Genomic DNA, 16,677 nt, shown 5'->3' with positions numbered 1-16,677 from the left:
AAGTTGGCTTTTAAACAAACTGGTAGAAGCTGGGTATGGTGCTGCATGCCTGTAATCCCAGTACTTGGGAGGCTGAGCTAGGAGGATTGCAGGTTTAAGGCCAGTCTCAGCAACTTAGAGAGACTGTTTCAAAATCAAAAGTAAGAGGCCTGGTGTGTAGCTCAGAGGTAAAATGCCCCTGAATTCAATCCCCAGTACCTCCCCACACACAAGAAAACTGGTGGAAAAAACAAGTCAGTACATCACAGAACGTTAAGTACAGCTGCAGCTAGTACGATGAGAATCCCATTTTTACAATTCAAAGACTTCAGAAGTGAAATGTGTAATTTCTCAAAGTTTAATCTAAAAGTCAAATATGTGATATCACACTGAATGCTCTCAATCTTAGATCTAAGAAGCATTCTATGTGCCTGATTTCCTCCAAACCTGCCAACCAGTTGGGTCGTTGTACCAGCCGTGAATTCTCAAGCCTCCACCAAACACTCAATAGCTGCTCATCACAATTCATCTAACTAGTCCTTGTTCTAGGATCTGAAAGTACTTCAGTCATAACATCTATGTGGATTAGTCATTTCTTTTCTTTCCTTTCTTTTTTTGGCACTGGGGATGGAACTCAGAGGCATTCTACCCCAAGCTACACCCAAAGCCCAACTTTATTCCTTATTTGGAAACAGGGTCTCACTCGATTGCTGAGAACCTCACTAAGCTGCAGAGGCCGGCTTTGAGTCTGTGACCCCCCTGTCTTGGCTTCCCAAGTCCTGGGATTACAAGTGCGCGCCACCACGCCTAGCTGTGAAGTAGTCATTGCTTTAAGATGTCGGCTTCAGCCGGGCGTGGTGGCGCACGCTTGTAATCTCAGCACTCAGGAGGCTGAGACAGGAGGATCAGGGTTCACGGACAGCCTCAGCCAGTACTTTGCGAGGCCCTCTGCAACTCAGCGAGACGCTGTTTCAAAATACAGAATAAAAAATAGGGCTGGGGTGGAGCTTGGAGGTAGAATGCCCCTGGGTTCCATCCCCAGTACCGCGTGCGCGCACGCACACACACACACACACACACACACACACACACACACACACACACATCACTGCTCCCATAATTTTAAGAACTTAGAAAACATGCACATGGTAGGTGCTCAGCAAATATGAGAATTTAATGAACCCGTATAATACATTATTCTTTAAGATTACAAGGATCTTAGAATAAACTAAGTTTGCGGCCTCAGACTGTTTATACTTGAGAAAGGACAAAATACAATAATTAAAGGCACTGTAGGTCACAGGTGATAAGAGTCCAAAAAAGGAGAGGGTTCCCTTCGGGCTGCAGTAGTCTAGAATGGCTTCTGGGACAAGATGAAATCCGAGCGGGGACACAGAGAACGAGTGAGTTTCCGTGGAGCGTTAGAGATAACGGAGTGCGCCGTTTCGAGACGAGGGAGCGCAGCAGCCAACGCGAGTTCAGAGGCTGAGACGAACGCACGACGCAGGCGCAGGCGCTGCGAGCCCTTCAGCCTCACTGGAAGCCAGTTTAAGGAAGGCCAGGCCCGGCGTGTGGCACAGCTCGTGATCCCAGTACCCGAGAGGCCGAGACAGCAGGGCCGGGGTTCGCAGCCAGCCTCGGCTACTTAGTGAGGTCCTCCACAATTTAGTGAGACCTTGTTTCAAAATAAAATATAAGAACAGGGCTGGAGAGCCAGGCTTGTAATCCCAGCATTCGGGAGGCTGAGACCGAGAGATTGCGGTTCGCAGGCAGCCTCAGCTACTTAGTAAGACCCTGCTTCAAAACAAGAATAAAAACTAGGGCTGGAGGTGTAGCTCGGAGGTCGAATGCCCCTGGGTTCCATCCCCAGGGCCACAAAAATAAAAAGAATAGGGCTGGGGATATAGCTCAGAGAATGTCCCCAAGTTTAATCCTCAGGACAAAAAATAAATGTAAAACTAAAAGGCCAGAAAGTTGGTCTGGGGCAGTTACAGTTCAGGGGTACAGGGAAGGATGAGAGTGAACGCGTGCTTGAGGAAGGCCCCGGCACATCTGAATGGCAGGTAGAGAGGGCACTACCTAGAGGCCTCGACCAGGATGAGTCAGGGGGGTGAAGAGCTGGGGCAGAAAGGGAAACAGAGAACGCTGCAAGCGATGCAGCGGAAGGCCAAAGAAGACAATCTGCCAAGTTTCTGTTTTTCTTTCTTTCTTTTTTTTTTTTTTTTGCGGGTCTGGGGATGGAACCCGGGGGCGTTCGACCTCCAAGCTACCCCCCCTGCCCTGTTTTTTATTCTTTATTTTGAAACCGGGCCTCACTGAGTTGCGGAGGGCCTCACTAAGTAGCTGAGGCTGTGCGCGAACCGCGATCCTCCGGTCTCAGCCTCCCCAATGGCTGGGATTACAAGCGTGCGCCACCACGCCCAGCTTAAGCAAAGTTTCTTGTCTGGGTAACTAAGGGAGGAAGTAGCACGAAAGAGGCGGTGGCAGCAGCAGCAGCAAGAGCGAGAGAAGAGAGACTGAGCGTGATTTTAGAGACGGTGACCGCAGAGCTGCCGGGAGCTCGGCAGTAACACCCAGGGTGCTCACGGCAACCCAGAAGACTGCTGAGAGCTGGATACAAAGAAGGAAATGATCTGAAGTAAGAATAAGGAGTAAAGGGAATGAAGAGAAAGATAAAGCCCAGTAAAACCCCTTTAACAGGGGCAGAAACTGAGGAGACTGCCATAAAGAGAGATACTGTAAAACCTAGTTAAAGAGGAAGAAAGGGGTCGGGGTGCAGCTCGATGGCAGAGCACTTGTGTCTGGCAGGGGTGAGCCCTGGGTCTACCCCCAGCACAGAAAAAGGAAAAAAAGAAGAAATTCCAGCCAGGAGTGGAACCCTACACCAGTAAGCCCAGTTACTCAGGAGACTGAGGTGGGAGAGTTGCAAGTTCAAGACCAGACTGGGCAACCTCTAAGACCATGTCTCAAAATAAAAATTAAGGCCAGGCGTGGTGGCGCACGCTTGTAATCACCGCGCTTGGGAGGCAGAGACAGGAGGATCGCACAGGTTCGAAGCCAGCCATGCGCGCGCTGGCTTAGGAGACCCTGCTTCCAAATAAAAATGTAAAAATAGGTCTGGGAGTGTAGCCCGGAGGTAGATGGGCTTCCAGGAACCCCAGTACCACCAAAAAAAATAATAATAATAAGGCTGGGTATGTAACTCAGTGGCAGAAATCTTGTCTAGTATACACAAGGCCCTGAATCTAATCTCCAGTAGTACAAAAAAAAGAAAAAGAAAAAACTCCTATAATTACTGCATTTATCTTCCTCACCACGGTATTACTTCCAGTGTCTAGACGTAGAGTCTTTATGAATATTGTTGAAGAAATATATAAAAAGATAAACTCCTGCCTAAACCCTGCAGATCTGTTATAATAGACTTGGAAAATTTTCTGCCCTTATGTAACTTAAATATAAAAGTATTTTCTCACTTATCACTTGTTTAACAATTTCCATATTCAGTGCAACTCCTATGTAATTATAACATACTGAAGTCCTAAAATACCTATTAATAGGTTTTTACATTCTCTCACTGAACCCATTCCAGAATGTTCCCAAGTCCAGGTATGTTTCAGATTTTTTCCCCCCTTTAAAAAAGGGTAACTCTTGGCTGGCTGTGGTGGCGCACGCTTGTAATCATCGCGCTTGGGAGGCGGAGACAGAAGGATCACGCAGGTTCGAAGCCAGCCTCATTGGCTTAAGAGACCCTGTTTCAAAAAATATATAAAATAGGTCTGGGAGTATAGCCCGGAGGTAGAAGGGTTTCCAGGAACCCCAGCACGAAAGCAAGAAAGCAAGAAAGCAAGAAAGCAAGAAAACAAGAAAGCAAGAAAGAAAGAAAGAAAGGAAGAAAGAAAGGAAAAGAAACTCTGAAGCTGGGCAAGATGGCACATGCCTGTAATTCCAGTACTTGAGAGGCTGAGACAGGAGGGTTGCAGGTTTGCAGTCAGTCTCAGCAACTTAGTGAGACCCTGTTTCAAAATTAAAAAAATAAAATAGGAGGCCGGGCGTGGTGGCGCACGCTTGTAATCCCAGTGCTTGGGAGGCTGAGACAGGAGGATCACACGGGTTCGAAGCCAGCCTCAGCTACTTAGTGAGGCTCTCAGCAACTTAGTGAGACCCTGTTTCCAAATAAAATATAAAAAAAGTCTGGGAGTATAGCCCGGAGGTAGAAGGAGTATAGCCCGGAGGTAGAAAGCCTCTGGGTTCCACCCCCAGTACCACCAAAAAAATAAATAAATAAATAAAATAAAATAGGGGCGTGGGTACAGCTCAATTTAGTGAAACTCTGTTTTCAAAATTAAAAAATAAAATAGGGCTAGAGCTACAGCCCCTAAACGCAATCAATTCTCAGTATCACACACAGAAGAAAGAAAGAAAGAAAGAAAGAAAGAAAGAAAGAAAGAAAGAAAGAAAGGAAAGAATTCAGGAGCTATCCCATACATTATGAAAGATATCCCTTGTCCCCACAGGACCTAGGACAGCACAGTGATCAAGCATCATTGCTATTTCTGCACCAGAGCACATGCAGAGTCACACTTAGTAGGATAAAGATTATAAACTGCCTCATGTTATTTCAAGACAGGCCTTGCAAATAATAGTTGATGTTAGGTCAGAATTCTTTCTAGAAAATTATAAAGCTTAGCCAGGCCTGGTGGCACACGCCTGTCATCCCAGCACTTGAGAGGCTAAAACAGGAGGACCACAGGTTCGAGGCCAGCCTCAGCAAGTAGTGAGGCTCTCACCAACCTAGCAAAACCTTGTTTCAAAATAAAAAAAAAAAAAAGTGGGCTGGGGATGTAGCACAGAGGTACAATGCCCCTGGGTTCAATCCCCAGTACTACAAAATAAAAAAAGAAAGAAAGAAAAGAAAATTGTGGACCTGAAACAGCAGGTAGGTGGCACACTACATTAAAAGGCTCTTATGAAATGCTGTTTAAAAAGTCAGCGCTCAGAGGCCGCCCTCATTTCTCCTATTCCTTGCAGCAGTCCTTGGCAACCAAATCCAATAGCAACATTTCAAAACCTACTCATTTCTTAATAACAGACATACAAAAGCCTCGACCTAAATATGTTTATCTGGGCATTTGTAAGCCCAGCATTCGGGAGGCTGAGACAGGAGGATCGCACAGATTCGAAGCCAGCTTCAGCTACTTAGTGAGGCCCTCTGCAACTTAGTGAGATCCTGTTTCCAAATAAAGAATTAAAAAAATGGAGCAAGGGGTATAGCTCAGAGGTCAAACACCCCTGGGTTCAATCCCCAGACCCGCCCCCAAAAAAAGAAAAAAAATCGGGCTGGGAGTGGAGCTCGGAGGTAGAATGCCCCTGGGTTCCATCCCTAGAGCTACACACATACACACACACACACACACACACACACACACACACACACACACCAGGTGTGGTGGTGCACACTTGTGATACCAGCATTTGGGAGGCTGAAACAGGAGGATCACAGACAGCCTCAGGTACTTAGTGGGGCCTTTGCAACTTAGTGAGACCCTGTTTCAAAATAAAGAATAAAAAATAGAGCTGGGAGTGTAGCTCAGAGGTAGAATGTCTGTGGGTTCCATCCCCAGTACTGCAATAAATAAATAATAAATACGAATATGTAACTTTTAACTAAAGTTTCCCTCAATTCTTCTAGACATCACTGACCCCTTTCTTCTCTAAACTCTAAATTCTAGCCACCCGTCAAGGCAACATTAATACCAGGTTATACTGGTTTTATGACAAGTCATTTTTATTTGAAGAGATCTAAGCAAATAGAAATCACTGTCTGCTCTTCCATATGCATTTAAAAATTATACATACTGAGTGCCAACTAGGCCCTGCTCTGGACGCCGAGGATACAGCAGTCACTAAAGCAGTACTCAGTCGCAAGACAGAAAACAAGCAAGCCGGCAAGTAAAAATAAAGTATTAGTCTTAAGAGCTATGGAGAAAGAACGGGAAAGGAGGTTAAAAGGTTGAAAGACAAGGCACATAGACAACCCTCCTGGAAAGCACTCCCGGCAGGACGAGCACAGGACGAGCACGCCGTGCTCCTCCCACCTGCGCTCTTGCTGTGCTCCCTTCAGCATCGCTCACCATCCTGTAAGCACCACCATGTCACAAACAACGTCTAACTCCAGAGGCTGGCAATTTTGTTTTTTTTTTTTTTTTGGTGGTAGTAGAGATTGAACTCAGGGGCATTCCACCTCTGAGCTTCACCTCCCTTTTTTTTTTTTGGTGGTACTGGGCATGGAACCCAGGGGCATTCTACCTCCCCCTGCCCTATTTTTTATTCTTTATTTTGAAACAGGGTCTCGCTGAGTTGCAGAGGCCGTCCGCGAACCACGGTCCTCCTCAGCCTCCCGAATGCTGGGATTACAAGTGTGCGCCACCGTGCCCGGCTTGGCAAATCTTTTGTGTTGAGGCCATGTAATCAATATTTTAGGCTTTGTTGGCCGTGCCCTGTGCAAGTCTCTGTGGCAACTACTCAACTGTGTAAAGGTATGAAATGTACCTGTATTCCAGTACAATTTCTCTTACAAAAATAGACAACAAGCCAGATTTAGCCTGTAAGTAACTGGTCGCTGACTCCTATCTTATTCTGTGAATCCCTGGCAGTAAATGATACGTGTTTCATAGAGACTCAAAACTATGTGCCAATTGGAACAGGCTATGAATAAGTCCTAGTTAAAATGAATTAAGCAGGGTACTGGGGCCAGCGAGGCCGGGATCGGAGCCTGCCGCGAGGCAAGGCCGATGCTGTGGCCTCCGAGGTCGGGATCAGAGCCTGGTGAGGGGTTAGGCCAGTGCCGGGGCCACTGGTCAGCATCGGAGCCTTCCATGAGGCAAAGCCACTATTGAGGCCTCCGAGGCCTGGATCGGAGCCTGCCGAGGGGTTAGGCCGATGCCGGAGCCATCGGCTAACATTGGAGCCTGCCGTGAGGAAGGCTGATGCTGGGGCCTCCGAGGCCGGGATTGGAGCCTGCCAAGGGGTTAGGCCGGTGCTGGGGCCAACAGCTGGCATCGGAGCCTTCCGTGAGGCAAGGCCGTTATTGAGGCCTCCGAGGCCGGGATTGGAGCCTGCCGCGAGGCAAGGCCGATGCTGGGGCCTCCGAGGCTGGGATCAGAGCCTGCTGAGGGGTTAGGCCGGTGCTGGGGCCACTGGCTGGCATCAGAGCCTTCCGTGAGGCAAAGCCACTATTGAGGCCTCTGAGGCCGGGATCGGAGCCTGCTGAGGGGTTAGGCCAGTGCTGGGGCCAGGGAGGCCAGGATCGGAGCCTGCCGTGAGGAAAGGCCGGTGCTGGGGCCTCCGAGGCTGAGATCAGAGCCTACTGAGGGGTTAGGCCGGTGCCGGGGCCACTGACCAGCATCGGAGCCTTCCGTGAGGCAAGGCTGCTACTGAGGCCTCCGAGGCCTGGATCAGAGCCTGCCGAGGGGTTAGGCCGATGCCGGGGCCATCAGCTAACATGGGAGCCTGCCGTGAGGAAGGCCGGTGCTGGGGCCTCCGAGGCCGGGATCGGAGCCAGCCGAGGGGTTAGGCCAGTGTCGGGGCCAGTGAGGCCAGAACCAGGGCCTTCCGTGAGGCAAGGCCGCTGCTTGAGCCAGTGAGGTCTGGATCAGTCCACCGGGTAGCCAGGCCACAACTGGAGGCATCAAAAGTGGGATCGGTATTTGCAATGCGGCATGCACAGAGAAATATCGCAGAAAATTAAAACCAGATGCTTCCCCTAATCAGCAATAACTAGGAGGAAACGGGCAACAGGAAGTGGTCGAGCTATAGAAAGGGCCCTATAGTGAACCAATTAAGGTAACCAATCAGAGGGTATGGAATAGGGGAGGATGGAGCCTCTTTAAAAAGCAGGAGGTAGCCGGGCGTGGTGGCGCATGCTTGTAATCCCCGCGCTTGGAAGGCAGAAACAGGAGGATCGCGCAGGTTTGAAGCCAGCCGCGCACGCTGGCTTAGGAGACCCTGTTTCCAAATAAAAACTCTAAAATAGGTCTGGGAGTGTAGCCTGGAAGTAGAATGGCTTCCAGGAACCCCAGTACAAAAAAAAAAAAAAAAAAGCAGGAGGTACATTAACACATGTATCAAAGTTAATCACCAAACAAGCATGGGATCGAGGGAGGGGGAGGGAATGGGATGGGGACTGGATGAGAGCTAATTGGATGATGTGTGCTTGTATATCCTCTCAAGTCTTATATTCCAATGTGATGTATGATTACAATGCACCAATAAAAATAAATTTAAAAAAATAAAATAAAATAACCTTACAATAGGAAAAAAATGAATTAAGCAGAAGAGAAAGTATTAATTTAGCAGTGGCTATTCTTGTCAGCATCACTAACCAAAATGAGTAATTGCCAGTTCCTTACCTAGAGTGTAGGCCATAAAGTTGAGGATCCCCACCACGATCCAGACCCAGTCAGGTACATGCTTGTGACCTGGGGCTGCAAAGGAGAGCGGAGAAGACGTTACCCCAGTCAAACTGCAATAGGCTCGCCAGGGCCTTTGCTGCCACTAACGTGCTCCTAGTCATTAATTAGAGGTTAAGGTACTTCACAATGTACTCTGAATGCAGAACTAAATAAATATTAAAATTTACCAGTAAACCGCCGAAACCAAAGAAGAAACTCAAGAACCTATCGTTAACAATAAGTAATTATACCAAGCTTTTATTACAACTCAAAAACTATTTTTCTTTATTTGAAAATTACTTATAACCCCAGAAGGAAAAATACTATCTTTTTGGAATTTAAAAAGTAGCTGCAGGACTGGGGATGCAGCTCAGAGGCCAAGCATTTGCCTCGCATGCATGAGGCCGTGCGTTCAATCCCCAGTACTGCAGAAACAAAACAAAAAATAAAAAATGACCGCATTTAATCAAATTCTTATTGTTTATAGTTACACTACAAGGATGTGTTGAGCCTTCCCTCTATACTTTCTCACTGTATTATTAATTAGCTAAACAAAAGCCCTTTTGATTTGGGTATATAGCCAGATTCCCTCAACTGGATGACTTGGGCAGCAGGATCATTGGGAATGTCTGGCCCTCACTTTGTCCCTTTAGTTGACAAAAGAACTGAGAATCGGGAGTCTGGGTTCTAGGCCTGGCTCTGTGATCAATCTGCCTAATAACTCTGAATATATGATTTAATCTTTCCTATCTTGCACTTCCCAAATGTACTGGGACTAGATTCAAGTTCTATGAATTTGGAAAATATATATAACATTTACAGATTTTTTTAGTTCTTTTAATAACTAAGTAAATAATGAATCTTACTCAGAATAGGCAAAGAAAATAGTACTTCTAGTTATGAAAATACATTCTTAGACGGTCTTGAGGATTAAAACAAAACAGACCCAAAAAATCACAATATAAAAATATAACATAGCCGGGTGTGGTGGCGCATACTTGTAATCCCCACACTCGGGAGGCTGAGACAGGAGGATCACGCAGGTTCGAAGCCAGCCTAGACTACTTAGTGAGGCTCTCAACAACTTAGTGAGACCCTGTTTCCAAATAAAATATAAAATAGGTCTGTGAGTGTAGTCCAAAGGTAGAAAGCCTCTAGGTTCCACCCCCAGCACCACAAAATAAATAATAAATAAGTAATAAAATAAAATAAAAATATAACATAGTTAACCTGGCCACTCAGTATTGGGAGGGAGTTAAAATGGAAAGGGGGGGGACCAAGTACTGTGTGAATATATGCCACCGTCAACATAATCCACGTTATGATTGGAGACTATAACGCACCAATAAAATAAAAAAATATGAATAAAGCTTAAAAATAAAAATACTTTGTTTCTCACAAAAAAATAAAAACTATGCCAAATTTTACTGATTATTCATGTAGTACTTTCAGAGTTTTTCGGGTTGCAGAATTGGCATTAAGATTTTAATTGCCTTTTTATTATATATACAGAGGCTGTGGCTGAATATTTTGGTTGATAAACTTCAGCATGTACAATTTCAATATCAAAATTTCTATAATGTCAAAAGTCCCAAGTGTCTGAAAACTACAGATTTTCCTACAAAAATAATATTTTCAGTGTGATTTTCAGCATCTTAACAGAACCAGAAAATAACCAATCAAACCTCATTTTTCTCCACTCAGATATTTAAAATTTTATATTAAAGTAATGTTCTTACCTGAAGCATAAAAGTCAGGATCGAAGTAGGCCATAAGTAGAAAATTAAATACAACCAGCAGGAAGCCAGAGAAGGTTATCAGATTGGGAGCCAACCACGTAGGGAATGCCTGCATTTAGAGAATAATTATAAAATAACTGGATAAAGGAATCTGCCCAATAAACACCACAACATACAAACGTAAGTCATAATGAAACCTATAAATGTGAAAGATTATATGCAAGAGTTAGATGTATTAATATACAGACCCTAATCTCCAGTTGATAGAAATAAGTATCTGTTTCTTTTTCCTGTCCTCCTTTCTTTTTCTCCCCCCAGCACTGGGGACGCAACCCCGGGGCAGTCTACTCCCAAGCCACATCCCCAGCCCTATTTTTTATTCTTTATTTTGAAAACGCATCTCACTAAGTAGCTGAGGCTGGCTGCAAACCCGTGATCCTCCTGTCTCAGCCTCCCAAGTACTGGGATTACAAGTGTGCACCACCACACCCAGCTCCCTGTCCTCTATATTTTAAATAATTCTAAAACCCAATTCCTTTATGTTATAATTACCACATTAAATTTCATTCTTGGAAAAAATTTAAAGGCATATTACATAAAAGATAAATTACAGTGTCTACACTTAATTCTGACCATGGGATAAACCAAAAGATATGTGCCTAAAAGAAGGTAAGAAAAGGTAGCATCTCTAGATAGCTTCTCAAACTGAGAGTCGTATCCTTAGTACTTCATAAAATAGGTTAAAATGCTTAAGCCTGACAAAAACAAAATCTGCCTGCCTACTAATTGTCTTACCTTCACTATAGTGTTCCAAAATGGATGCATGATATACAGAGAGATTGGATTGGTATCCACAGCACTGTACTGTTAAGAAAAGAGATATTCAGAGTTAATCCTTGCATGCTAGCACATAGGGCTATTTCACAAATGAAAATAGCACAGAATTACCTGGAGAGTATGTCTACCTCTATAATGTCCTCATGTGAATAACAAAACACAGTAGCGATCCAGAGAGGGCAAACACTGTCCAGCACAGTCGTTATTTTTAAGGCAAGAGAGCAGGGTCACTGGTGGAGTCTAAAGATCAGTCCTAAACTATGGAGTTAATCATACAGTGGTTGCTTAATTCACATATCCTCATCCAGAATCCAAACTGCTAGGAGAATCACTGGCTCATCCTCCTCTCTCGATCAGCTTTTACATTACAATGTTGCAATAAAGAAATATATAGTGCTTACATGTTTCTATTATGCAGAATCAGTAAAACACACACTGCACACAAACACCAACCATACACCTTTTCTCCACCTCCTCCACTTCTCTCAATTTACAGGAATCTAGTTATTTACCCCCTAATACCATTCCTGTACACCTAGTACTTGTGCAGCCTTGGGCAAGTTACCTAACCTCTGACTTAGTTTATTCACCTGCAAAATGAATGACAGTGCCTTACCTCCAGGACTGTCAACAAGGGCTATTAATAGTATATGTGAAATAGTAGAATACCTGGACCACAGTAAGTACAATTACTAAATGTATTAAATGGACCACTAAGTACAATTATTTATGTGTTTTGAGCACCAAAGAAATGACATATCCCTTTAGAGCAGAAAAGCAGACTGCACGAGAAAGCAAAAGAAGACAAAAAAAAAAGTGGTAATGGAGTTTATGCCCCAAATACTGAGCTATTTAGTAGGAATTTAAAGGAATTTTTGTAAATATGTACAAAAATATGTAAAACTTTTAAGAGTCATCACACACTGGAATAGCGAAGAGATACAAAATTGGTAAGAGACGATTCCCACCCTCAAGCAGTCCACAGGACTATTTAAGCTTATATTGCCTAATTCAGCCATCTGATATTTAAATGACCTTAGACTAGTTAAATGTTTGAAAAGGTTTGGTTATGGTTTATATTTATTAGGTATATAAAATTAGTAGTAGGACTTAAAATTAAAAATCATTTTCCTAAATGTTTTATAAACATATGGGAAGTACTTTCAGTGTTTCAAGACTTAAACACATGATGAAATTATAAAGCCGGGCATGGTGGCGCACACTTGTCATCCCAGCACTCGGGAGGCTGAGACCAAGGGACGGCGGTTTGCAGACGGCCTCGGCTACTTAGTGAGGCCCTCTGCAACTTAGTGAGACCCTGTTTCAAAATAAAATAAAAAATAGGGCTGGGGGTGTAGCTCGGAGGTAAAATGCCCCTGGGTTCCATTCCCAGACTCGCAAAAAAAAAAAGAAAAAAGAAATTATAAAGTAAATAAATAGAAAATGATTAAAAATACTTTTAGCAAAGAATTAACCAGTAACTCAAGCATCCATTCCACAGACTCCAAGCTGGAAGTTCCTCCATTTCTCCAACCCATTCAGCCTAAACGGGACCCCTGGGGCAAAAGCTCTGAGACAGGTGGTAGAAAGGAAATGATGGAGAAGGTGCCATGGAGAAGGTGCCGTGCTTCTCCCGGCCAGTCCGAGGCTGAGGAGCTGCAGCCAGGCTCTCGGGAGGAACCTCCTGAGGCAGGTCTCGCTGCTCTTACTAAATGGTTCCTGAACTTTCCCCTTTACCAGGCATTCAACCTCCACAGTGCTCTACGTTCTCAGGCCTTTTCCACAGGTGTCACGGCATCGGCACCTCTGCCGTCGAAGGGGCCTACACCGACGAGACAGCCTAAGTGGAAAGGAAGCCAGTACCAACCCGAGGCCGCCAACGGCAAGGCAGAAGGGTCCCGGCCTCCCCTGCTTCAAAACAGTCTGCACCCGAGGCATGGGATGCAGACAGCAGGCCAGGCGAACCAGGAAAACCACCCATTCCGGCCCATCCATCACCTACCGCAGCACAAAAGTTGTAAGAAGCTCAAATCGGGACGATTAGTGCATCACATGAATAGCTAATACAGTACACAAAGCACAATGCTCTTAACTCAAACGTTTACTGAATGACTTTCATTCAGCAGCCTTCTGTAATTTTAATTTTAAGTTTAATGAAGCTGAAGGATCCCGAGTTCCAGCCCAGCCTGGGCAACTAAGCGAGACCCTGTTTCAATATAAAATAAGACCCAGGGTTCAATCCCCAGTAATGTGGAAAGAAAGACTTTAAAGAGATGGTATTTCGTGTGTGTGTGTGTGTGTGTGTGTGTGTGTGTGTGTGTGTGTTACTGGAGATGGAACCCAGGGGCATTCTACCTCCGAGCTACACCAACCAGCCCTATTTTTTATTCTTTATTTTGAAACAGGGTCTCATTGATTTAGTGAAGGGCCTCACTAAGTGGCTGAGGCTGTCCTCACACTGTGATCCTCCTGTCTCAGCCTCCAAAACGCTGGGATTACAAGCATGCACCACCATCCCTGGCTAACAGATGGTATTTCAATGTGAAAAAAACTTTTTTTAATTCTGAAGTTTTTAACTCTAAATCACTACTTCAGAAAACCAGTAAAAGTAAGATAAGAATATAGAACTAGCCAGGCCCATACTTGTAATCCCAGTACTAGGAGGCTGAGAGAGGAGGCCTGCACAGGTTCAAAGCCAGCCTCAGCTACTTAGGCCCTGTGCAACTCAGTGAGACCCTGTTTCAAAATAAAGTACTGCAATCCCCATTACTGCAAAAAAAAAAAAAAAAAAAAGAAGACAGAACTAAACCAGGAGTGGTGGCACATGCCTCCAATCCCAGTACTTGGAAGGATGAAACAGGAGGATCGCAGGTTTGAGGAGAGCCTCGGCACCTTAGCAAGACCCTGTTTCAAAATATAAAGTAAAAAGGTGCTGGAGTAAACCTCTGAGGTAGAATGCCCCTGGGTCCAATCCTTCGTAGTCCCCACACCAAAAGAAAAGAATATAGTACTAGCTGGGTGCAGTGGTGCACGCCTGTGATCCCAGCGCTTGGGAGGCCGAGACAGTAGGATGACAGGGCAGGGCCAGTCTCAGCAACCTAGCAAGACCCTATTTCATAATTAAAAAATTAAAAGGTCTGGGAGTGTAGCTCAGAGGTAAAATATCCCTGGGTTTAATCCCTAATATCCCCTCAAAAAAATAAATAAATAAATACAAAAAGGCCAGTTTACCTACATGGATTTCAGTTATTTCACATTCAATAATAGCTGAAGGGATCAAGTATAGCAAGAAAGATTAATATGAGATTACAAAAGACATCACATAATAAACCTAAACAGCACTGGGCGCTCTAGCCTTACACACCTGAGTATTTGTTAAGGCTACATCTCAAACTCTAAATGGTACCGTGAATCAAAGAACGACTCAGATCTTCCACCTGCGTGAAGAACCAAAATGTGAACTTTAAAGGTGCTTCTTATTTGCACTGGAGGATGTTTTGCCAAACAGAAAATGTGAACCTGGTAACTAAACAGGTTAACACCTAACATGGCCGGTTGGCTCCATCATCTGTAAGCTTTTGTAAGTAGCAAAAAGCTCAAGCGATAAGAATGCCCAGAGGGTGTCTAAGCTCATACTCCATTGCATATGTGACCCTCTTCTAGAACAAGTCAAACAGTAACCCGGCCTTTTTAATGTCTCTGATGACCAAAAACAAAACGCATTACTTCAGAAGCAACCCCACCTGTATCTTCTATCCTGTGTTTCGCTCTACAAAGTTAAGCACTAAGGGTCTAATTTTCCTTCTAAGTAACTGTCCTTCAGGGATGTGGAGCCAGCCCCCTGCCACACCCAGGCCCCTCCACCTTTCCCACAGCCTTCCTGCTTTTTCTCGCTGGCTTCCATCTCCCTCATCACCTACGTTTAGTTCACTAGGCCAGGGCCGGAGTTTTTTCTGTAAAGGACCAAATATTTTAGGCTTTAGAGGCTGAATGGTTTCTGTAACAAATACAAAAGACCGACATTAAATCAGAAAAGCGGAGCCGGGCGTGGTGGCGCACGCTTGCAATCCCAGCATTGGGGAGGCTGAGACAGGAGGATCTTGGTTCGTGGCCAGCCTCAGCTGCTTAGTGAGGCCCTCTGCAACTCAGTGATACCCTGTTTCAAAATAAAGAATAAAAGATAGAGCAGGGGGTGTAGCTCGGAGGTTGAATGTCCCTGGGTTCCATCCCGACCCACCAAAAAAAAATATGTAAGAAAATAAGAATGACTTGTTCCAATAAACCTTCATTCACAAAAACAGGTTTGGGGGCTTTGGTTTGACAAGGCTTGCTACAATGTAATTTGTTCTTAATCCAACACACTGTGTTGACTCAGGACAAAAATAATAATGTTTCCAGTGGTGAGTGAGTGGGAAGAAGACCCTGCCATAAATCTCTTATTCAGCAATACATGCTCAAGATACTTGTAATTTCTTGAGGCAATAAAATCATTCTGGGGACATACACATGTGACACAGCTTTACAGTCTTCTGGACCCCTCGGGCCTTTCCCTCGTGGACTGTTAGGCCATCTTGCTCCAAGCTAGTATAATGCTGATCGCTGGAACCTGAGTGTGAGACTATACTGGTCATTTTAACATTTCTTCTTGCGGGAGTCAACTCATTTTCTGTCTTCTCCGGATTTTTTGGATCCTGACTCAATTATCCAAGAAAACAGGCGTGTTCTCCTAACTCTCCTCACGTACATCTGATTACGCTAACAATGCCTAAGATGCTGAGGGGGGCTTCAAACCTGAGATCCCAGCCAGGCGTGGTGGCGCACACTTAGAATCCCAGCATTTGGGAGGCTGAGACGGGAGGATCGCAGTTTGAGGACAAGCTCAGCTACTTAGTGAGGCCCTCTGCAACTCAGTGAGACCTTGTTTCAAAATAAAGAATAAAAAATAGGGCTGGGGTACAGCTCCGGAGGTAGAATGCCCCTGGGATCCATCCCCAGTACTGCCAAAAAAAACCCAACAACCTGAGCTCTGCCTGTCTCAGCATCCCAAGTACTGGGATTACTGGCCACACCCACCTGACTACACTATTTTATACATGGAAAATACAGACAGATCAGACTTTGGTGTGGGGGGATGTGCTGGAGACTGGACCTGGACGCTTATACATGGTGAACATGCACCTTATAACTGGCCTATACTCCCAACTTCTCTAATAAGAGACGTGTGTGTGTGTGTGTGTGTGTGTGTGTGTGTGTGTGTGTGTGTTGTGTGTTACTGGGAATTGAACCCAGGGGCATTCTACCTCCAAGCAATACCTCCATACCTCCGCCTCATTTTACTGTCTGGAAACAGGGTCTCATTAGGTTGCTGAGAGTCTCAGGAAGTAGCTGAGGCAATCCTCAAACCTGCAATCCTTCTGTCACAGCTTTCCAAGTTTTGGGACTACAGGTGTGGGCTACCACACCCAGCTACAGTGAGAGATCCGGAAGCTTAAAATCAAGACTCCCGGAAACGTGAGAGCTAACATATGAACAATGTAGTGATGTAACTTCTTACCCTTTAACACTGGTTTTATTAACTGCTTTTCAGATTATATAAGTCTTTGATGTAGTGGTTCTCAAAATGTAATAGCCAAACTGGATGAAAAGTACTGGACATCCGGATCTACAGAACA

General features: G+C 44.9%; 1 protein-coding gene across 1 annotated transcript in view; it reads right to left on the bottom strand.

Annotated features, from left to right (window-relative positions):
- SELENOI (selenoprotein I) overlaps positions 1–16,677 on the bottom strand; it is a gene marked incomplete at both ends in the record, with an annotated part of 42,764 nt that overhangs the window by 15,708 nt on the left and 10,379 nt on the right. The window contains 3 exons of the mRNA XM_080711217.1: positions 8,388–8,462; positions 10,169–10,277; positions 10,964–11,032. Coding sequence (XP_080567343.1) covers positions 8,388–8,462; positions 10,169–10,277; positions 10,964–11,032 — 253 coding nt within the window. The remainder of the gene's footprint in view (positions 1–8,387; positions 8,463–10,168; positions 10,278–10,963; positions 11,033–16,677) is intronic.

This window comes from Muscardinus avellanarius (genome assembly GCF_963383645.1).
Source record: "Muscardinus avellanarius genome assembly, chromosome: 15".
Lineage (NCBI taxonomy): Eukaryota > Metazoa > Chordata > Mammalia > Rodentia > Gliridae > Muscardinus > Muscardinus avellanarius.
The sequence above is the reverse complement of the archived record's forward strand: the minus strand, read 5'-3'. Positions and strand labels throughout refer to the sequence as shown.